The sequence below is a fragment of the Microcaecilia unicolor genome, chromosome 11 (genome assembly GCF_901765095.1).
Source record: "Microcaecilia unicolor chromosome 11, aMicUni1.1, whole genome shotgun sequence".
Classification (NCBI taxonomy): Eukaryota; Metazoa; Chordata; class Amphibia; order Gymnophiona; family Siphonopidae; genus Microcaecilia; species Microcaecilia unicolor.
This window is the reverse complement of record NC_044041.1, coordinates 80753811-80776790: the sequence shown is the minus strand read 5'-3', so window position 1 is coordinate 80776790 and position 22980 is coordinate 80753811. Positions and strand designations below refer to the sequence as shown.

The 22980-nt window shown below is 46.1% G+C and overlaps 1 protein-coding gene across 5 annotated transcripts in view; it reads right to left on the bottom strand.

Moving 5' to 3' along the window:
* The window catches only part of NFIC (nuclear factor I C), a 284683-nt gene that overhangs the window by 70431 nt on the left and 191272 nt on the right, over positions 1-22980 (bottom strand). For all 5 annotated transcript variants that reach the window (XM_030217304.1, XM_030217301.1, XM_030217300.1 and 2 more), the window contains one exon: positions 1860-1931. In XM_030217304.1, coding sequence (XP_030073164.1) covers positions 1860-1931 — 72 coding nt within the window. The remainder of the gene's footprint in view (positions 1-1859; positions 1932-22980) is intronic.

Below are 22980 nucleotides of genomic sequence, written 5' to 3'. Positions count from 1 at the left end.
AGACCTAAAGACACAAGTTCAAATTCAATCAATGGCTCTCGTTCATCATATGAATGTGATAATCACACTGTCTTGTGAGGGGCTTTGCAAATTAATTGCACATGGTTATGATATTCTGACCCAGAAGTAGGTGGACTGGGAGGGGCAGAAAGCCTGCGCTCCAAGCAAATCCTTGCAGCAGGTATTCAACTCACAGGGCCGAGTGCCATGTTTGGAAAACAGCAAATATTTGACTTTAGGAGCTGTTGTTCAGCCTCCCAGGCGCCGGGGCCAAGGCAATGTGGAAAATCACGAGGAGGGGCAATGGAAAATCTTTTTTTGTATTTTGACACATTGCACAGTTGCAATGGGCACTGAAAGAAACTGGGGGAGGGGGTCCTCTTACACTTAGGGTATTACCCTTTGACATCTTTACTCAGGTTGCAAGCAGTTTCTCCCCACTCTCCCTTCTGGAAGGACAAGGCAAACAAGTGCAAAATATTTACTGAGCAGTTTTGTGCTTCAGGGCAGGCAGAAAGCGGGAGAAACCTTTCAGCCAATCTGGCTCCAGCAACTGTAGTAAAGCATGTGACTCTCACATGAACAACCAGAGGGCTTGCGGTATCACTGCTCTGACATTAAAACCACAGGAGCTGCAGAGAATGAGGGGGTAATGAACACACCACAACTCAGAAGTCCAGCAGGTCCATGAAGGGAATGCACTTTCAGGCAGGTGGCACATGTCCAGCACCACAAGCTAACAAATGGCACATATCCTCACAGACAAAGTATATGTCTGCCAACCCATCTCTACATCTTGAGGAAGGCCATGGCTAGATTCGTCTCTGTTCAAATACAAGTTGAGGAGTCTCCTGAAACTGGCAGGATAACCTTTAAATCAGAAGCATACAGGACTGAATTCAGTAAATAACGCTGAAATTTTGAGCGCCATTAAAAAATCCGTGTTAAGCATGATTCTATAAATGGCATTTGCCCTTTCTAGAATCGCACTTAGCTTGGATTCCCGCACCCAACTTCTGGCATGAGGACTTATACCAACTGAAACCTGGTGTAAATCCTGGCGGACAAGTTGGAAGTGGATCTCCCTAATTCTATATCATTGCGCACATCTAGAGAGAACATGCCTGACCTGTCCATGCCCCTCCCCCTCCCATGGCCACACCCCTTTTGGGCTATGCCCCTTGTGATTTGTGCGTGCAGTGTTATAGAGTACCATGTAGGAAGATGCAGGCGCAAATCTAAATCGGTACCAATTAACATTAATAATTGATTGTTAGCAGCCAATTATTGCCGTTAATTGGCTTGTTACCCGTGCATCTCAGGATCACACTCAAATTTGTGCGTCCCTGATAGAATCTAGGGGATACCGTGGTTGAAAGATGATAAACAAGCTTTTTAGAATTGCTCCCCTTCTGAATATACATCATGAGCTAATCCTGAGCATTTCACAGTGAAGGGATCCCAACCTGCTTGGCAGAAACCCTGGCTCTGCCTTCAGAAGATTGTCAAAAAATGTATTGTTAATCCAATAAAAAAGGTATCACCTTATTTTCATTTTATTTCTGTTTGTTACCATAAATCCTGGTGGAACAGACATTGGTAGCTTGGCAGATAGAGAATGAATCTATCTATCTATCTATTAGACTTTACATACCATTTTAGTGAAAACATTCATTCAAAACTCAGATATGATTTACCTCTTGAGCCTGGTCCATTATTTGCATGATGACACAGGAATTCTTCACACCATCATCATCTTTCTGCCTCAGTCTTTCACTAGATTTTGCTCTCCAGCCCATTGCTTCCACCTGTGCATGCTGTCCATTAAATTCCCCAGCATCAAGAAGTCATTCACTTACCCAGTGTGATTGGTTTAGTGTCTTCCTGGTCTGAGCCAATGCCGGTCCGTGGACTGCCATCCCGATCAGAATCTGAAAAAGAAAGAAAGATCCAGATTTACTCTTGGTATATGTGCTTGGGTGCAGTGACGTAGCTACAGGTGGGCCTGGGTGGGCTCAGGCCCACCTTGTCTGGCCCCCAAAACAGTTCAGTAACATAGTAAATGACGACAGACTGACAGAAACAGATCAGCAAAGGCACCGGAGACCGGTGCTGAAGAAGACTTCGAGTGGCGGGGGTTGGGGACCCCCGCCAGCAAAAGTACCTGGTGACAGTGGCGATGGGGGAGGGTTGGCGGCGGGGGGGGGGGGAGTCAAAAGTGGCAGGGAGGGGTCGGCAACTGAGGGAGGAGGGCTAAACTGTGCCCCCCACCTCAGGCTCTGGACCCCCCTCCTGCCGAGGTCTGGATACGCCCATGGGCCACGGTGTAGTGGGTGGGGTGTAGGTGCTAGGGGATGTGTTGCATAAGTTGCAGTTCCAGCTCAGGACACTCCTGCTGTACCCACACCACTCTTAGACATGTTTGATATTTAACCTATGACAAGGGGCCAGATAATCTCATAAGAATTAAGACACTTTCTCATCCTGTTTTTGCTTTCTCTTCTACCTCTTCCTTGAATTTGTAATGCTGTTCCCCTCCACCCCTCTACAGAAGGAAGTGGACTACAACACCCAGCATACATTGCACATGGAATTTCATAAAAACAAAGCGTCGATCTGGGTTGATCAGTGATAGTTCATCAGTAATCCTGAGAACCTCACTCAGCACACGGAGAACAGAGCCAGAGGAGTTTTTCCGCCTCATGAGATAAGTATTAGACTAGTGGCTGCAACTGGGTTACCATCTCCGCCCTTCCACCCTCTTTTAGTTTCAAGTTTGATGAAAAACACAGAAACTGTGTAGACGGTGGACGCACCACTCTGCCATCCGTCCATAAGTTAACATTCAAAGAATGGGAGGGAAGGAAACCAGGCAGTGTTTCTGAGAAATGGGGTGTTATGGGTTGGGAAAGAGAGTGGAATATAAGGCTAGGAGACAAAATACCAGCCACAGACAGGGAACAGAAAGAGGTGGGCTCCTGGGCTAATGTTAAAAACTTAAATCTCTGACCATGGGAAAAATGAACTGTTAGGATCTTGGTTCCCATAGTGACAGAGAAACATTTTTTTGGTCTGCCTTATATAATATAATTTGCATGGCTAATGGACATCCTCTGTGGTGTCTCTGCACCAAGCAGAGCATGTTACCAGGCTGCAGTATGATAAATGAGTATTTGAGCCACTGGGACCTGCCCTCACCCCACAGCTACAAGACACCCTGGCCCACTTAAACAAGCACATCTTACAAGCAGATACACTGATACTATGTGGCCCTGTAGCAGCTTTTCACTATTCTTGTGTCTAGGGGTAGGGAGTGGGAAGAGAAGAAATGGACCACAGGCTCCCCCCCCCCCCCCCACACACACACACATTTGGGTGTAGGATTGATTTCTGACCCACAATGATCACTCCTTCTCCACAGCACACAACATCGATTTTCCCCATCCTCCTCTTCACTCATCCTATAGAGCAGCACTGGGAAGGCATAAAGCACTGATAATCTTGATTCTTTTTCCATATTTTATAGAACAGCACTCAGGAGCAGAAGGCACTGATGAGTTTCACCCTTGCACAATCCCTCCTTCTCACTGCAGGGCAGTGCCCAGAAGAAACAGCATCTTCACAGTGTATATCAGTCATTCCTCATTACCTCCTTCCAGGGCTGGCTCAAGGGATAGTGGCAACCTGAGTCTACTTTCTTTGGCGGTGCATCCTTCCACTGCATCACTTCTGGTTCCCCCTCCCTCCTCTCCTTCTGCAGGTTCAGCATCTCTCCCCTCACCCCCGTCCAGTTTCTCTTTTTCCTTCCATCCAGAACTGTGCTCTTACCTCTCTCACTCCCTTGCGGTCCTGTAAAGTTTATGTTAGTCGCCAGTGGCAGCAGCAACATAATGAAAGGCTGCCTTTGGCTAGCTCCTGGGTCTTCCCTCTGCCATGTCCCTCCCACAGGAAATTACATCAGAGGAGGCAGGATGCAGTGGAGGGAAGACCCGGGGCTGGCCAAAGGCAGCCTGTCATACTGTTGCTGCCGCCAGTGACTGACGTAAACTTTACAGAACCATGGGATAGAGAGAGAGGTGAGGAAGCATTGCTGGTCCCATGTGGAGGGGAAAGAGAGAAGGAGAGGGACTGGATCAGGGGAGCTCAGAGGCTGGGTATTGTATTTGTGTGTGTTTTTTTTTCTGTGACACATCCCAGATGACAGGAGCCCTTAGTGGAGAACTCAGAAGGATGCTCTGTCTCACACCTCTCTGCTTGGATCTGAAGTTTCAGGATACCCCTTGGGATGGCTCAGAGGCCATGCTGTGTGTTGCCCTGAGGAGGACCTGGCTTTGGGTCTTCTGCCTTCAGGGGGGACAGAGGCCCAGCCATTGTGCAACAGTTCACACTTATGGCTGGGATTAGGGTCCATGATTGCAGGCTACCAGATGCATGGCCCCTGGCCAAGAGCTGTGGCTGCTCTGACTGGACTAAAGCTGGGAGGTGCTTGTTGTGATTGAAGGTTCATGGCTTTGGATCCCAGCCCCGGTTCTGACTGAGGTGAAAGCCCAAAGATAGAAGAACCAACTGCTGTACCAAATGCCTCTCCCCAAAACAAAGGAGAATGGTGTACGTGCAATTCAGTGAGTATATCGGGAGCCATTAGGGAGAATTTCCTGATACCTGTATCAAATGTCCAGAGATGATCTTTTAAACAAAGTCTCTCCAGAAAACCCCAACATCAGACATGGTGATCCCTAAACCTTTGAGCCCCGGCCAGGTCTATGAGACAACTCCTCCCTACTCTTTTCACCAGGGTGCTAGGTCTCATTCATAGACATAGGCTGCACTGATTCTGTATCTGAAACCTCAGGAAAGGCTGACCTGTCAGCCCCCTACGTTTCTCTCCAGCATTTCTAGGCAAAGAGCTGGGGGGGGGGGGGGGGAATAAACAACCACATGCAGAGGACTGAGGGAGCAAACCACTGAAGTCTGCTCTGCAGCTATGAGCAATGCCTTTAAGTACCACTAGGGGGACCTGCTCAACTGTGAGCCACCAGACGTCTGCGGCAAACATCGAATCAATAGCTCTTTTCTTTCTCTTCAGGCTTGTCTAGCTCGGCCTAACATCAGACTTCATAAGTCACCTTGCGGGCCTGATGCCTAAAGCATTTTGATCATAGACGCAAGTATTGTGATTGCCTCAGTACAAAAAGGGAAAAATCCTTTAATATTCTTGCGCCAGTGTTTGCTTGCTCATGAATTATTGTGAATTGTTTTTCTTTTAAAAACTTACCATAATTTACTGTGACTGCTATGGAAACCTCACTTTCCCCTTCCTGGATTATTCTCTTCTTCCCTCCAATGGCTTCTCCATGCAGAAGCGACAGCTAAGTCATTTCCCCTTCAAGCCAGATGTATTCTGGATGGTCCAGCTGTTTCTTGGCTGTCATTGTCTACATACTGCTCAGATGAAGTCAGCTGATCAGGAGCTGCCTGGAGTTTTCTGGGGCTGTGTGCACAAATCAGTAACTGAGGCTGGGGAGGGGGGGGGCTGACCCCCAAAAGTGTGACCACTCCTAGGTACCCTTAATCCTACTGCTTGCTTTTTACTCTAGTGTGAGCCAGAAACAAATTCCATTCTGAGGAAATGTTTGGTAGAAAAGAACTGGGAATTTGTCTCTAGAAGTTGGGGAGGAGAAAGTAGTTAGGGGTATCCCATGTTCTCCTTTCCCACCCACCGCTCTCTATTTCTAATAGACTGAAAATTGCAGGAAGAAACCAAGAAAAGCATCTCTTCAAATTCATCATCACAGTGCACTAGATTGCACCAGCACTGACACCCCCCCAAAAACAAATAGCACCCCCTCCCACACCACTAGTGCTACAACACACCCGAACCACTAGCCATTCCTTTTCTCATGCCTGTCGCACTGTCCACCCTGTCACCCCCCTGCCCCACTCGCCTCTTGCTTCTTTCTAAAAATAATCACGCTCCTCCTCTCTGTCAGCAGCTGCTGAGCTCAGCACTATGTTTTCTAGTGCATCCTAGATTAGATTTGAAGATCTGTTCTCTGCAGGTTCAACATTGCAGATGCAGTGCTGGGCCTCCCTACCTCTGTCAATCGAATAAGAAGATCAGACACACTTGATTTTGGGAAGAGGGGAATCCTATTTCTGGGTGCCAGATTTAGCACATAGAACCGGATAGTGGTGGTGGTGGTGGTGGTGGTTCTATTCCCCCCCCCCCCCCCCCCCCCCCCCAGAGAACAGATTAATCCAAGTTCTGTTTTGTCCACATGCAGCAATACACTTGCAATTTTGATTTTCCAAGGGAAATCAATGAGATGATCAGAATTACAAGTCCATATAGGGACTGGGCTAAAACTAGCACTGGATTACTCTCTTCTTTCTGACATGGAGCCAGTTGGCAATACTAGGAGTCAGTAATTGTAGTGCTATGGCCTGAAATTGCAGTTAAAATGCTCCGGGGCAGCAGTTAGAATATGTTCATTGTCTCAGGACGGCATGAATCAGGCCAACAGTTCTATTTGGGAAATGTAGAAGCAGGAAAGAAGAAGGGGAAGAGAGAAAAAGGTGCACTGGTCCTATATCAGAGCCCATCCAGGACTCAGCTGGCCCTTTTTCTAGCTCTATAAGCAAATGGTGAGAAGCAAATTACGTGACACAGCACAAACTGATGGCCTTATATAATTTACTCTGTGGCTTAGAATGTGGGCTAATAGTGCCCACTGACTTCCTATACTGGTCCTCCAGCCACTAGAGAGAGCTCATCCCACACTACTATGTTCCAGGGTGCCAAGAAGGAGTGTCTAAGTAACTAACATGCATCATATACTTATGCACCAAACTGGGTGGACATCAAATGTTAAAGTGATAGAAGCATCTGACTGGATGAATTAATAACTTCCTTTTAATCGCTGGGTGACTAGACACCTCCCTATCTCAAGGGGAGAAGCTATGTTGGTTTGGGGTTTCCCTAGTACTATTAGGGTTGCCAACCAAATCTCTTTTTCCAGGGCAGACTGATCCAGCCATGGGTTTCCCCCAGTTCATGCATGGACAAGTGTCAAAATTAGAAGTCCACAAATCACATGCAATAGGGGTAAACCCAGGCCTTGGAAAATATAGAAGGCTCAGCTCAGGCCATCTGTTAGGACAAACAGGGTGTTGCCTGGTAAAATAATCAGTCCAAGGTCAGCAGCAGGTCCCGTTATATATATATATAAAACGAAGCAATATCACCAGACTCTGGGATTCTGAATTTTGAGACTGCATTACTAATTGCTGCCTTGCTTCAGCGCTGCACAGCATACCTAGTGGGATATCTGAAAATCCTCAGCCCATTTACCACCTATTTCTAAATTTCAGTGCCTAAGGGTCACCAATCAAAGGACAGGCTGAACCAAGGCCCCTGGGTTTGCTCCCATTGCACTTCTGGGCTCACAGTTCCATTTTTACTCAGACGGGCGGGACTACGTTCTTCTATCAGGTAAAGCAAAGATTGTCTTGGCCTGGCCAGTTGATATGAAGCCAGCTGGCTAACCTAGACAGGGTAACCCAAGAGTTTATCAATGTCAAAGGCTCTGTTGCAAGCACAGTATAGTATATGAACACCTGTACTGAACATTTTCATACTCTAGTTTCTTCTCTAGAACAATCCCTGCTCCTCCCCTCACCTTCTCACCCTACCTAGTCAACCTATATGTCCTCATGCAGTGCCGATCTGAGCTGCGGATGGGCTTCTGTTCTCTCTAATTCCTCTGGATACTGCACAGGAAACATCATCAAAGTGTTTCACACTGTGGCATCATTTCTCTCTAGCTGTATCTATCCATTTCTACATATACATAAAATGAAGGTATTTAAGAGAACAAGCCAAAGCCTGTTAGGACAATGCAAACTGTTTTACCATACCACTTATAGGAAAGTATTTGCAGAGACTGTTTTCAATTTGTTTTTTAATTTTTTTATCCTGGTAAATTCCAGTATGGTAGGCGCAATTCCAGACCACCAATGTTTCAACGTGCCTTGGCAATGGAGACGAACGAGAAGGGGGAGGGGTCCAGTGCACCCGAGTCCCGCTCCCAGCCTCACCTCTTTCAAACCTGCACTTTGCCATGATAGCAAAGCTATTAACTTTTGTTTATTTATTCAAAAAATATTTTGTTCTTCTATTAACTAGGTCCCAGGATTTCTGGGCCCCCAGTTTTTTGTGGCATCAGCTTCTGTTGACAGTCATGCTGGTGCAGCGCCAGCTTAACTTACAAAACTCTTCCTACAAAACCCTTCCAAAATGCTTTTTTAAAATTGATTCTCTTTTCGTTTCTTCCCTCACTCCTCCTGTTTGTTTGACTTTTAGGTTTTCAGTAGTCTGCAGCTTGGCTGTTGCTTTGGAAGGCAAACACCACAAGCACGCTGAAACAATCAAAAACCCTGAACCTCCATGTTTTTTTCACATCCACTCCTCTGTTTCCCCTAACACATATATCATCTCCTTTTACCTCAAAATGTGTTTTCTTTTTTTTTGGAAACAGTCATTATTCTCATTTTGTTGTTTGAATACCTGAAAAATAATAATATTGATAATTATTTCTGCGTGTCTACGTGTTTCTGGGCCAAGCTGAAGTCAGTGTCAAGTTATGCTGTATTGTTTGAATGTGCGTGTGTTGGGGGGGAGTGGATGGCAGAAATGCACATTTTTGGGGTTGCTAGAGGACCCTAGTGTGGGGAAGGGGCAAGACTGTAAAGGGAGCTTAACCTGGATGACATCACTAGGAAGGTGGTTCCCTGCAGCCATTTTCTCAATCTCTTTTCCCAGTCTGTTCCCCTCCTGCTTGTCAGCCATTTTGTGTTCTTTGGAACACACTGCATTCAGTATATGGTTTCTCTTTTCTCCTGGGATTAGAATAAGGGCAAGGGATGTTTCACCTGATCCCCAAATCAGGCCTGCTGCTGCATTGGTTTTTGCTTTGGGTCTGCCCATTGCTTTCCTTTTCTCCTTGTTACACTACATTTGCCTGTAAGAGTTAATCAGAATCCTGCCCCGTGCCAACTCCCATTGGTACTATACAGCTGCTGGCAGCCTCGGTGTACTGGGTGTGCCAAACCTTCTTGGAATGCTAACTGTTGGAAAAAAAAAAGACAACTAATAAAAACTGAAAGAAAGCATGAAACAAAATCAGGGGAGGAAGAGGGCTATTAAAATATACAGAAAAGAAGTCACAAAAATAAATTAATTCAACTTTCACGGTGCTGAGTCAAACCAAAGGAAAAAAAATGAAAAGGAAAGCATGAAGAAGGAAGAAAACAGATTAAAACGAACTGCAAAAGGAGTGTCCTTTATAAATAACTTTGTTTACTTTTTAATCAAGTTCTTGGCTGCTAGCGGCATGTTTGAGACCTTTTTGTTGGCAGCCATGTTAGACTCAGGAGGCAAAAAAGGAAAGAAAAAAAATCCCTAGATAAAACCCCCCTTCTTTTCCTCTTGGCGGCCATTTTAGGAATTGTGTGTTTGGAGAGGGAGTTTAAAGAGGTGATCTGCAGCCCGGGTGCCAGAGAGATTCAGTGCCAGGGCAAGGGCCAGAAGGGGGGTGTAGTGGGGGTGTGACTATTATTAGTAGTATTTTTTATTGCTCTGCATCTCGGCTCCCTGACAGCGATGGCTGTTTGGAGATGATACAAGACACAACTGACTGAGAGCCAAGAGAAGGAGAGAGAGGTCTGGGCTAAGGGGAAGAGAAAGGAAAAGGGATTGTGTTTGCTTGAGAAACATGCAACAAAAAAAAGGCAAAGACCTGGCATACACTTATACTGTACGTTGTCCTACAGGGACCCACTCCTCATTCACACCACACTGTCCAAGCCCTGTGGTTTTCAGCAGCAATAGTCTACGTTGCTGATGTACAAAAGTCCCCGTAAAAAAAAAAAAAAACCTGCTGCTTTCAGATTTCCGGTTAAAGTTAATGCAAATGAGTTGCTCGCAATTACAGCAAACAGCTCAGTCGGGGAAAAGCCAGCACATGCGTAACAACCACCCATGCAGAGGCCAGTCACTCGTTAAGCGTCGAAGCTATGCGCATGCCCAGAACAGTGTGTGCTACGGACGCGCCTTCCACAGCGTCCCACTGCTACACATGACTTTCATACACGCATATAAGCAATAAATCACCTGGGCTGTGAAAAAGTTTCTTTTTGTGGAGATGCATGCCAGCTTTCACTCCCCCAGGGGGGGTTTATTGCTTATATGTGCGTGTATGAAAGCCGTGTGCAGCTTTTCTCCTAAACTATGGGTGCCATGGGTGCGCCTCAACAACGTGCTTTTTTTTGTTCCAAAACAACTTCTTCACAGTGCTGTTATGTGCGGGACACACACAGGTGCGCAAATACTACAACAGCCTGCTCTGATGAGAAGCCACCATCATGCTATGACAGCTCCTGGCCTCTCATTAAATTTCCTCGTAAAAGATAAGCGCCCCTTTCTATGCATCGCTCAGAAACGGCTGTGCATCGCTCGGAATGCACATGCAAAAATTAATCAGCTTGTTGTAATAACTTTGCTATGATTCTTGTTGGCTGCTACTGCAAACGGTAAAAAGCAGGCAGAACCCCTTTGCGCATTTCTCCCTGAATACTGTGCTCGTTAAACCGGCTAGAGCCAGTCCAAATCATGTTTTGCTGGCATGGTAAGGTTTGTGCATGGAGCCCGAGTTTGCACAGTATTCAGTTCTTTCAGGCATTTGTCTCTAGAAGCTGCTAATGACCAGCACACTTCTTACAATAAGCAAATAAACAATTGAGACCCAGATCTTCCTGCATAGCTCTGAAAGCTCTTGGACAGAGACAAGACAAGACCTCCTTCTCTGGGATTCCTGTCTGACAGCTGTCCACAAGGGCTGCACTTCCCCTTCCCATGAATCAGGAAAAAGGAGGACTCTGTCGGTGGGGGAGGGGGAAATGGTGCTCAGATCCCTGTCCCATGCTGGAGACTGACTGCTGAGCAGAGGCAGCTCCATGGGATGCCATGACAGTCCAGCTGGATGTGTGTAGGGTTACATATTTTGTCCCCCAAAAAGGAGGACACACGCCCCCGCCCCTTTCACATCTCACCACGCCCCCTTTCACGCCCTCGCTCCGCCCCTGTCACATTTCCCCTCCCCCCTGTCACACACCCCATCACCCCCCCTCCCCTTACCTTGCTACTGCCCTGGTGGTCTAGTGACCTCTTCGGGGCAGGAAAGAGCCCCCTCTTTCCTGCCTGGAGCGCTGCCCTGCATGCATCCTTCCTGTGGTGATCTCTGCGCCGATTCAAAATGGCCGCCGAGAGTTGACGTCTTGCAAGGTCACTTCAACTCTTGGTGGCCATTTTGAATCGGCGCCGAGATCTCCAACAGGAAGGATGCGTGCAGGGCAGCGCTCCGGGCAGGAAAGAGGGGGCTCTTTCCTGCCCCGAAGGCGGGAAAGAGGTCACTAGACCACCAGGGCAGTAGTAACTAAGGGGAGGGGAGGCTAGCAATCTGCCCGTTTGTCCGAATTTCTGGACAAACGGGCAGATTGGCAAAGCCCGCCAGGTTGCCCGGACATGTCCTCAAAAAGAGGACATGTCCGGGTAAATCCGGACATATGGTAACCCTAGATGTGTGGTCCCTCTCGTGGGAGGCAAAGCTGGAAGGTGATCCAGATTTATGCAAAGCCCAGTCTAGAGCACTGTACTTAGGGCTTGATTTCAGACCAGGAGGCCCGACGTGAGAAATCCAAGAAGCTATTTATTTTATAAAGGCTGCACACATGCCTATGTACCTTTATAAAATAGATTCCCAGAGCCAGCCCCAGTAGCGCATAAATGCTGATGCAGAAGCTTACCCCTGCTCTGAAGCTGAAAATGGGCATACATACATCGTAATTCCATCTCTGCTCAAACTCCACCCTGAGAACATGTACAAGCCTAATCATGTAAAAGCAGGTACACTTTCTCCCAAATTCTAAATATGGCGCCTTAATTTCCGCGTGGAAATCGATGCGTATTCTATAACTGTTAATTGGATGTTAACAAGCACTTATCAGCACTAATTGGTATTAATTAATATTTACGGGCACAACATGGTCTGTAACATGGTGTGTGTAAATTTTAGGTTGAATAGTTGAAAAAGGGGTGTGGCCATGGGCAGGGTATGGGCATTTCTAAAATCTATGCACATTATTACAGAATACACCCGCTCTGCACCTAATTTAGATGTTGGGATTTACGCCAAGTAAAACATGGCCTAAATGGACATGACCAAATTTGTTTATATGGAGAGGTGCTCGGCGTAATTCTATATACCATGCGGAAGTTTAAGCCTATTCTATAAAATGTAGGCATACTATAAAGGATACGCCTAGGCGTATTTTTTTTACCGTGCGGATTTTTCAGACGTCATATATAGAATCTAGTCCTTTAACCAGCTTATAATTCGAACGAGAATAACGCCCAAGTTCCGACCTAAATCGGGAGATGGGCGTTCTTCTCACAAAAACAAATAAAGCGGTATAATCGAAAGCCGAACTTTGGACGCTTTCAACTGCACTCCGTCGCGGATGCGGACAAAGTTGACGGGGGCGTATCGAAGGCGTGTCGAAGGCGGAACTGGGGCGTGGTTATCGGGCGAACAGAGATGGGCGCCCTTCGCCGATAATGGAACAGTTTTGAGCTAGAATTTAGGACACTTTTCCTGGACCCTGTTTTTTGACGAATAAGGCCCCCAAAAGTGCCCTAAATGACCAGATGACCCCCAGAGGGAGTCGGGGATGACCTCCCCTGACTCCACCAGTGGTCACTAACCCCCTCCCACCACAACAAATGATGTTTCACAACTTTTTACTTTCACCCTCAAATGTCATACCTCCTCCCAAGCAGCAGTATGCAGGTCCCTGGAGCAGTTGTTAGGGGGTGCAGTGGACGTCAGGCAGGTGGACCCAGGCCCATCCCCCCCCCTACCTGTTACAATTGTGCTGCTTAATGCTACTAGTCGTCCCACCCCCCCAAACCCACTGTACCCACATGTAGGTGCCCCCCTTCACCTCTTAGGGCTATAGTAATGATGTAGACTTGTGGGCAGTGGGTTTTGAGGGGGATTTGGGGGGCTCAACACCCAAGGGAAGGGTGCTATGCACCTGGGAGCTCTTTTACCTTTTATTTGGTTTTTGTAAAAGTGCCCCCTAGGGTGCCCGGTGGTGTCCTGGCATGTGAGGGGGACCAGTGCACTATGAATCCTGGCCCCTCCCACGAACAAATGCCTTGGATTTATTCGTTTTTGAGCTGGGCGATTTCATATTCCATTATCGCTGCAAAGCAAAAACGCCCAGCTCACACCCTGACGAATAAAACATGGGCGTCTTTTTCTTTTAAAAATACGATCCGCCCCGCCCCTTCACGGACCCGTTCTCGGAGAATAAACGCCCATGGAGAATAGGCGTTTCTGTTCCATTATGCCCCTCTATGTGTACCTATTCTTTACATGAACACGAGGTCATACAATTTTAAAGAACCCTTTTCTCCATGTAAACCAGGACTTACACGTGCGAAAAAGCTTTATAAAATTACCCCCTTGAAAAGAAAAGTCTGAAAATCCTAGGTGTCCTTTTACAAAGTGCGCTGAAAAATGGCTTGCGGTAGTGTGTAGGCGAGAGTTTTGGGTGCGCTCCGATCCATTTTGAAAATTGCCGCGCGTCCCATTTTGGGTCTCAGATCTTACTGCCGCCATTGACCTAGCGGTAAAGACTCACGCGGTAACCGGGCAGTAATGACATACGTGCGCCAAATGCTACTTGACGCGCGTCTGAAACGCGCATCCAAAATATTTCAGATGTGTGTATCGGGCACACGCCAAAAATGAACTTACCGTAAGAGCCACACAGTAGTCGGGTGGTAACTTCATTTTGGCGTGCGTTGGGCACGCGTAGATGTTTACGCGGCTTAGTAAAAGGCACCCCTAATGAGGTGACGCTATTGTTCCCCCTTCCCCCTTATGTGACTTGGCTCCTGCCCCGGGGACTGTCATGCACCTATGACTTTGTGCTCTCTGCCCCAAAGACTGGCACACCTCCTCCCTGAACAAGCTCTGCCAAGTATGCAAAGTGGCAAAGAGATTCCCACCCCCACTCAGCTCTTCACCAGGCTCGACACATGTGCTCTGCCCCATCTCCGCTCCCTGAAGGTTTCCCAACAGAGCATGGCTAGAAGAGGCCGCAGTGCCCGGGGATGGCCCTGCCGTTCACAAGCAAAGGAGACATCATTAAGATGATGATGACTACAAGGAACAGAGCCAGGGAGACTTTACTGCTCCTGCTGGTTTGTGCTACCACAAAGCTGTCCAGCCTCTCTTGAGCTAAGATAAATTAGGCCCAATGCAGCTGAACATGTGGTGATGGCAGTGCTATAAAATATCAACTTTGGCCTGATTCATGTTTTTTTTTTCCTCTCTCTTTTTCCATATGAACCTTTAAGCAGTTATAGCTTTTATTTAATTTTGCTATTTGCACAAATTTTTTACAGCCAATTGAATTTTCAGTCACCAAAGTAGTTCCCAGAGCAGCTGTATGCTGTTTGTCCATTTACACGGTCTCTTCCTGTTGTGTGCACAGTATCTGCAGAACCCCCCAGAGATCTGGTAACTCGTAATGGATAACCCACTGGGACACTGAAACTCTCAGCAGCCCAAATGCCTGCGCTCCATGGACAGTGCTATCTGCCATCAGTCAGCCCTATATGGCTTCTTCACCCTCGTTCCTGTGCAGGAAAATTTCCAGTTGACAAGAGTTGCACAGTATGTTAGGCACCAAATCCAAAAACACAACAGGAACAACAACAACATCAAACAAGATAAGCACAGCCTGCCCATCAGGACCTGGATTAAGGGGCAAATACACACTGGGGTTAATATTCAAAGTGATTTAAATGGCCAGGAGAGGTTCTTGGCCGTTTTAAATCACTTGTCCGCGGGCTAACAGGGTATATTTAGCGTGAATTTAACCGAAGAGTGCCACTGAATTTACCGGTTAGCACTCAAGCTTGGGCAGTCCAGGGCAGAGTTGGCTCTTATCCCGTTAAGTGCCGATACTAAACACTTAGGGGTCGTTTACCAAGCCGCAGGAAAAAAGGCCCTGTGCTTCCGGTAGGGGCTGTTTTTCCCGCACGCCAGGACTCTTTTATCGCAGTGGGTCAAAAAGCCCCCAGACAATCATGGCCATTCGGTAAGAGAACTCTTACCCGCATGGCCATGCGGCGGGGAACCCTTACCGCCACCCACTGAGGTGGTGATAAGGGCTCCCGTATCGGGCTTACCAATGCTTTGTAAAAGAGCCCTGTAACCGGGTAAACAAGACTACATAAACACCAATCCTATCTTTATCCAGTTAACTTATGCGGTTAAATGCTGAATATCACATTTAACCTGGTAATGATCTGGTTATGTATAACCGGGTATTCAATGCTGGTGCCCAGATACAGTCCAGTCACTGGGTAAATCTCTTTATCTGCACCCTTCTCCTCCACTGCTAACTCCAGACTCCATTCCTTTTATCTTGCTGCACCATATGCCTGGATTAGACTTCCTGAGCTGGTATATCAAGCTCCATCTCTGGCAGTCTCAAATCTAAGCTAAAAGCCCACCTTTTGATGCAGCTTTTAACTCCTAACCCTTATTCACTTGTTCAGAACCCTTATTTTATCATCCTCACTTTAATATTCCCCTTATCTCTCTGTTCGTCCTGTTTGTCTGTCCTAATTAGATTGTAAGCTCTGTCGAGCAGGGACTGTCTCTTCATGTTCAAGTGTACAGGGCTGCATACGTCTAGTAGCGCTTTAGAAATGATAAGTAGTAGTAGTAGTAGTATGTGTAACTGGGTATTCAATGCTGGTGCCCAGATACAGTCCAGAATTGAAATAACCAAGGATAGTGCTGGCAGCGACCAAAAAAACACTCTGAGCGCCCCTGGCTAAATATCGACCCCACTGGAACTGTGAAGGGAGGGAAGGCTGTGGCGTCTTCTGAGGGTGCAGAGACTTCTCATTACTACCCTCTCTCCTCCCAACAATGAGATCTTCCCCCAAGGTGCACCTTTATTTTAAGTTGCTGTTCCCCACCCTCTCCCCTTTTTGGTGCTCAGTGTATCTTGTTGTCTCACACTTCTACCAAACGTGCTCCTCAGTCTGAGTGCTCTTGCTTGACTCCTGTACTCAGCATATTTACACCTGGTAATCTATGCATCAATCTTCTGCAGAGTATGCGTCATATCTTTTATGTAATCTAATTTGTGCCTTACACTAGGAAAAGGCAAATGACAAATGAATAATATACACAACAGCCCAGCTATAAAAATTGCTCCAACTGATGGGCGATCTCCAGACAAAGCAGGCAAACTCGACAGGAAAAGATAACTGGGTAGCTTCACCAATTTTATACGCAGCAAAACCACCGAATGCACTGACGTAAAGCTGGACCTGTCTTATTATGACATGAAGACAACATAGAATATCTGGGCTTCCACATAAAAGCTACACGAATGAGATCCCCAATATCAGTATTCTACGTATAAGTTACTGCACTCCAGCACAAGCCGGTAGAACTCAAAAACTGTATGTATATTTTCATCAGTCGTCCAACCTTTCAGACAATTTTGTTGGTTCATTTTTGGCTGATTGTTGTTATGGCTTGAACACAAATAAATAGTTTCCTAATACACGACCAAGTCACATAGATGGGACTAAGAAACAGAAAGGAGGTAGGAAAGAGGATGAAGGGGGGAGGGAGATGGGGAGAAATGTGAAAATGTATGCTGATGTGCATGTATATGTTGCATTCGGTAACAATGTTGTTCTTCTGATAAAATAGTTTGCTATCTACTATTACTACCAATAAAACAGATTTAACATAAAACAAATTTTTAACATACCAAATCTTGTGAAATTCCCCCCCAAAAATAGAAATCCAAAAAACTACAAATATTCAAAAGTACTTATCTAAAAAAAAAAAAAAATTCATAGAAATCCATCATCCAAATGTAAAGCTGTCAAGCAGGAGTGTTACGACACATAGAGAAACAGGAGGACGCCCTCTACGAAAGGCAGGTGATAACCAAAGCGAAGTAGAGGGTGGCACATAACTCTGAAGCTGGGAGAATTCCAAAACAAACTCTTTATTAGGCACCAAAATGAAAAAGACCCGACATGGGCCTGTGTTTTGGTCAGTTCGGGCACCTTTTCGTGGCTTGGTTGTGACAAAAAAAGGACCAAGTAAAGGGGTATAAATATCTATTATACAAATCTATGCATATATTGCTATATCTGTAAAGGCCCTATATATTTTTTTAAAAAGTTATGGCGATCATTTTAGAAGCTCTACTCCCATTCTGGGTGCATAAGCCAGCATTTAGACATCTTGATATAAAAAATCGGGACATACATGCTTATAGCGGAAATATATGCATATGGCAAGGGATGTGATATGAATGTTTCGGGGTGAACTAGGGTGGCATAAAAAGATACATGTGTGTCCCCCATTTCAGCAGGGGAATGCACTTTTCTGTCCGCAGACATCAGTATTGGGATTTACCTGGTCCTAGGGATGTCTAGGTTAGAGAAAGTGCTCAGTTTGTGCAATGCTCTATTAGAGGGATTAGGGTTGTCACCTCCTTAATCCCCCAGTATTTCTGTCTCCCTTGAAAGCGATACCTGTGAATGTTATTAGGTACTGTGATTTATTGTTGAAGTAAAGACATGTGGGTTTCTAAAAATGGCTTACATACACATGTATATTATGGCAAACATATGGCATGTACTGAAATGCCAACACGTATGAACATGTGCTGGAACATACATGTCTGTGTTGCCGTGTGACATAAGTACATAAGTACATAAGTAGTGCCATACTGGGAAAGACCAAAGGTCCATCTAGCCCAGCATCCTGTCACCGACAGTGGCCAATCCAGGTCAAGGGCACTGGCACGCTCCCCAAACGTAAAAACATTCCAGACAAGTTATACCTAAAATGCGGAATTTTTCCAAGTCCATTTAATAGCGGTCTATGGACTTGTCCTTTAGGAATCTATCTAACCCCTTTTTAAACTCCGTCAAGCTAACCGCCCGTACCACGTTCTCCGGCAACGAATTCCAGAGTCTAATTACACGTTGGGTGAAGAAAATTTTCTCCGATTCGTTTAAATTTACCACACTGTAGCTTCAACTCATGCCCTCTAGTCCTAGTATTTTTGGATAGCGTGAACAGTCGCTTCACATCCACCCGATCCATTCCACTCATTATTTTATACACTTCTATCATATCTCCCCTCAGCGTCTCTTCTCCAAGCTGAAAAGCCCTAGCCTTCTCAGCCTCTCTTCATAGGAAAGTCGTCCCATCCCACTATCATTTTCGTCGCCCTTCGCTGTACCTTTTCCAATTCTACTATATCTTTTTTGAGATACGGAGACCAGTACTGAACACAATACTCCAGGTGCGGTCGCACCATGGAGCGATACAACGGCATTATAACATCCGCACACCTGGACTCCATACCCTTCCTAATAACACCCAACATTCTATTCGCTTTCCTAGCCGCAGCAGCACACTGAGCAGAAGGTTTCAGCGTATCATCGACGACGACACCCAGATCCCTTTCTTGATCCGTAACTCCTAACGCGGAACCTTGCAAGACGTAGCTATAATTCGGGTTCCTCTTACCCACATGCATCACTTTGCACTTGTCAACATTGAACTTCATCTGCCACTTGCACGCCCATTCTCCCAGTCTCGCAAGGTCCTCCTGTAATCGTTCACATTCCTCCTGCGACCTTGACGACCCTGAATAATTTTGTGTCATCGGCGAATTTAATTACCTCACTAGTTATTCCCATCTCTAGGTCATTTATAAATACATTAAAAAGCAACGGACCCAGCACAGACCCCTGCGGGACCCCACTAACTACCCTCCTCCACTGAGAATACTGGCAATCCTACTCTCTGCTTCCTATCTTTCAACCAGTTCTTAATCCATAATAATACCCTACCTCCGATTCCATGACTCTGCAATTTCTTCAGGAGTCTTTCGTGCGGCACTTTGTCAAACGCCTTCTGAAAATCCAGATATACAATATCAACCGGCTCCCCATTGTCCACATGTTTGCTTACCCCCTCAAAAAATGCATTGATTGGTGAGGCAAGACTTCCCTTCACTAAATCCGTGCTGACTTTGTCTCATCAGTCCATGTTTTTGTATATGCTCTGCAATTTTATTCTTAATAATAGCCTCCACCATCTTGCCCGGCACCGACGTCAGACTCACCGGTCTATAATTAAGACACTCATGCTTGTAAAATGGATGCTCACACCACATGTAACTCACACATACAAGTCCATTCCTAGATATATTTTAGAACAGGCTCCATGCCCCAAATTCTGTTTATGGCACTCAAAATTGGGCACGCAAATATGGACATGCAGCCAATTTGCGTCTGTAATTTAAATGAACAGCGAGGCAACTAGCACCAAGAATTGGGTGCTAACAATCAATTACTGGTGCTAATTGGCAATAATTAAAATTTATGGGGCCGATTATTCAGACTGCGGGAGGTAGGTAAAACTTATGAGCCTGGATATTTATTTGTTTGTTACATTTGTATCCCACATTTTCCCACCTATCTGCAGGCTCAATGTGGCTTACATAGTACGAAGGCAGTTGCCAAGACCGGTAGAGAAAAAGATACAAGGTGATATGTGGTTGAATTACAAGTGCAATTGATTCAGACATAATGGGGGTCAAAGGAGGGAAGGTTACATATGTCCAGTCCGATCGTTGGGTTTGCTGTGATGCAGAGCGTAGACATCTATGTTGGGGTCGTAGGATATGCCCTATTGAACAGGTAAGTTTCAATGATTTCCTGAAGTTTAAATGGTCGTAGATCGTTTCACTGCTTTTGGCAATGCGTTCTATAATTGTGCGGCTTACATAGGAGAAGCTGGATGCATAGGTTGCTTTGTATTTGAGTCCTTTGCAGTTTGGGTAGTGGAGGTTAAGTATGTCAAGATGATCTGGTTCTATTTCTATTTGGTAGATCTATGAGGTCTATCATGTATCCTGGGACTACACTGTAGATAATTTTGTGGATCAGGATGCAGATTTTGAAGGTAATGTGTTCTTTAATTGGGAGCCAATGCATTTTTTTCTCAGAGTGGTTTGGCACTTTCAAATTGTGTTTTACCGAATATCAGCCTGGCTGCTGTGTTCTGGGTGGTCTGGAGTTTCTTCGTGAGTTGTTCTTTGCATCCCGCGTATATTCCGTTGCAGTAATCTGCATGGCTTAGTACCATTGATTGTATAAGTTTACAGAATGTTTCCCTCAGGAAGAAAGGTTTTAGGCGTTTAATTTTCCACACTGAATGGAACATTTTCTTTGTTGTGGAGTTTACTTGGCTGTTTCCGGTGACCAACATTGAATATACAGGTGTTTTTTTTTAGCTAGTTTCAACTTAACTGGCCAAGCTGATATTCAGCGCTGACCAGTTAAGTTGAAACCGGCTAAAGATAGTCCTATTTTGGCAGCCTAATCTAGCCGCCAAACTTAGCCGGCGAAGCACTGACAGTCACTGGATAGCCAGTTATATTGCACGATATAACCGGCTACCCGCTAACCCCCGGATTCTATATAGTGCACCTAGTGTTCCATGTCGAAATCCAAGCGTAGTCTATAATGTCGCAGTGTAACTAATTGGCCCTAACAAGCTAATCAGTATTGATAACAGATCTTTAACGAGCAATATGAGCACTAATCGGCAATAATTAGAATTATGCACACAACTCACTAAGCGCATTCTGTGACACAGTGTGCCTAACTTCTAATGCACACAGGCAAAAGGGGCACAGTTATGGGTGGGGAAATGGGCGTTTCATGGGTGTTCCGAAATTTTGTGTCTTATTTTTGTTGGTGTAAATGGAGGTGTGTAGTTTTAGGCGCTGAGATATCAACTAAACATATTCTATACACTGCGCCTAAATCTAGGCAACCGCTTATAGAATATGCTTAGTCAGCATTGACTTTCCATGCTGAATTTTTTAGGCGCCCATATACAGAATCTCCCCCTAAGCGTTAACCGTGATATTCAGCTGGAGATAGCAAGCTATCTCCTGCTGAATATCGCTGGATAGCCGGCCGGACAGGAGCCGTTCCTGGCTGGTTAAATGTTTTTCAATATCGGCCGTTATGTGCACATCTTCTTAGTTGGGATTCTATAAAGATGCTTGCGTAAATGTTTCCGCACAGATCCAAAAAGGTGGCGTGGCCATGGGAGGGGAATGGGAGGAACACGGCGGTTCCTAGAATTTGTGCAAAATGTTAATAGAATATGCCAGATCTGCACCTAATTTCGCTGTGAGGTTTTTACGCCAATTTCAGTGCACTAAGCTCTTCAACTCAGACCGCCATTCATAGAATAGCGCTTAGTGCTCACTTTTCTCAGCGCCCCGAATTTGGGTGCCATTTACAGAATCTAGGGGTCCTTTTGCTAAGCTGCGGTAAAAGGGGGCCTGCGCTAGCAGGTAAAAGGCTGTCTTTTTTGGGGGGAAAAGAAATGGCTCTGCAGTAAGTGAAACCACTTGCTGTGTGGTTATTTCGGGGGGGGGGGGGGCATGCTCCCGCAGTAACTGCCAGGTAAGCATCAGCGCTACAAAAACAGAAAATATTTTTGTAGTGCTGGAAACAGCATGCGCTGGCGGTGGGAACTACCACCGGGTGCCAACCCTTTAGTGAAACAAGGTGACAAGGATACTATAGTTCCTAAAAGTGTTCTGTCATCTTGTTCTGCTCCCAAACTTCTGAAAAGCGCATGTATGAACAACGGGAACACAGCGTCTCTCTGAGCCTTTGCAAGGAGCCTGGCAGCATAATAAATACAGTGGTAGCTCCAACACATGACAGGTGGTGGGAGACAAGGGGGGGAGAGAATGTTAAAATTCACTTTCTGTTCTATCCTGTCCTTCCCATCCACCCCCATCACTTTTCTTAATTGAAAAAAAAAATCCATATGTTTCGAAACTGCGTCTGAAAAAAAATTAATGCAGCATCTCCTAATGCTATAGATGCCCTCAAGGCACAGAATGCACCACCCCCCTCAGGACACAGTCAGTAACATAGAGAGGCATAATCGAACGGCGTCGGCCATCTATATGGGCAGTCATCTATATGGCCGGCACCGCAAAGAGCAGTCCCGAACAGTATTATCAAAAAAGATGGCCTGCCATCTTTCGTTTCGATAATACGGTTCGGGCCGGCCAAATGTCAGAGATGGCCGGGTTTGAGATGGCCAGCATCAGTTTTCGCCGATAATGAAAACCGATGCCGGCCATCTCAAACCCAGCCAAATCCAAGGCATTTGGTCATGGGAGGGGCCAGCATTTGTAATGCACTGGTCCTCCTGACATGCCAGGACACCAAATGGGCACCCTAGGGGGCACTGGACTTCATAAATTGCTCCCAGGTGCATACCTCCCTTACCTTGTGTGCTGAGCCCCCAAAATCCCCCCAAAACCCACTCCCCACAACTGTACACCATTACCATAGCCCTTATGGGTGAAGGGGAGCACCTACATGTGGGTACAGTGGGTTTTGGGGTGGGTTTTGGAGGGCTCCCATTTACTACCACAAGTGTAACAGGTAGGGGGGGATGGGCCTGGGTCCACCTGCCTGAAGTGCATTGCACCCACAAAAAACTGCTCCATGGACCTGCATACTGCTGTCAGGGAGCTGCTGGGTATGACATTTGAGGCTGGCATAGAGGCTGGCAAAAAATATTTTTCTTTTTTTTTTTTTTAGGTAGGAGGGGGTTGGTGACCAATAGGGGATTAAGGGGTGGTCATCCCCAATTCCCTCTGGTGGTCATTTGGTCAGTTGGGGCACCTTTTTGAAGCTTGGTCCTGAAAAAAAGGGACCAAGTGAAGCCAGCAACAGGCCCA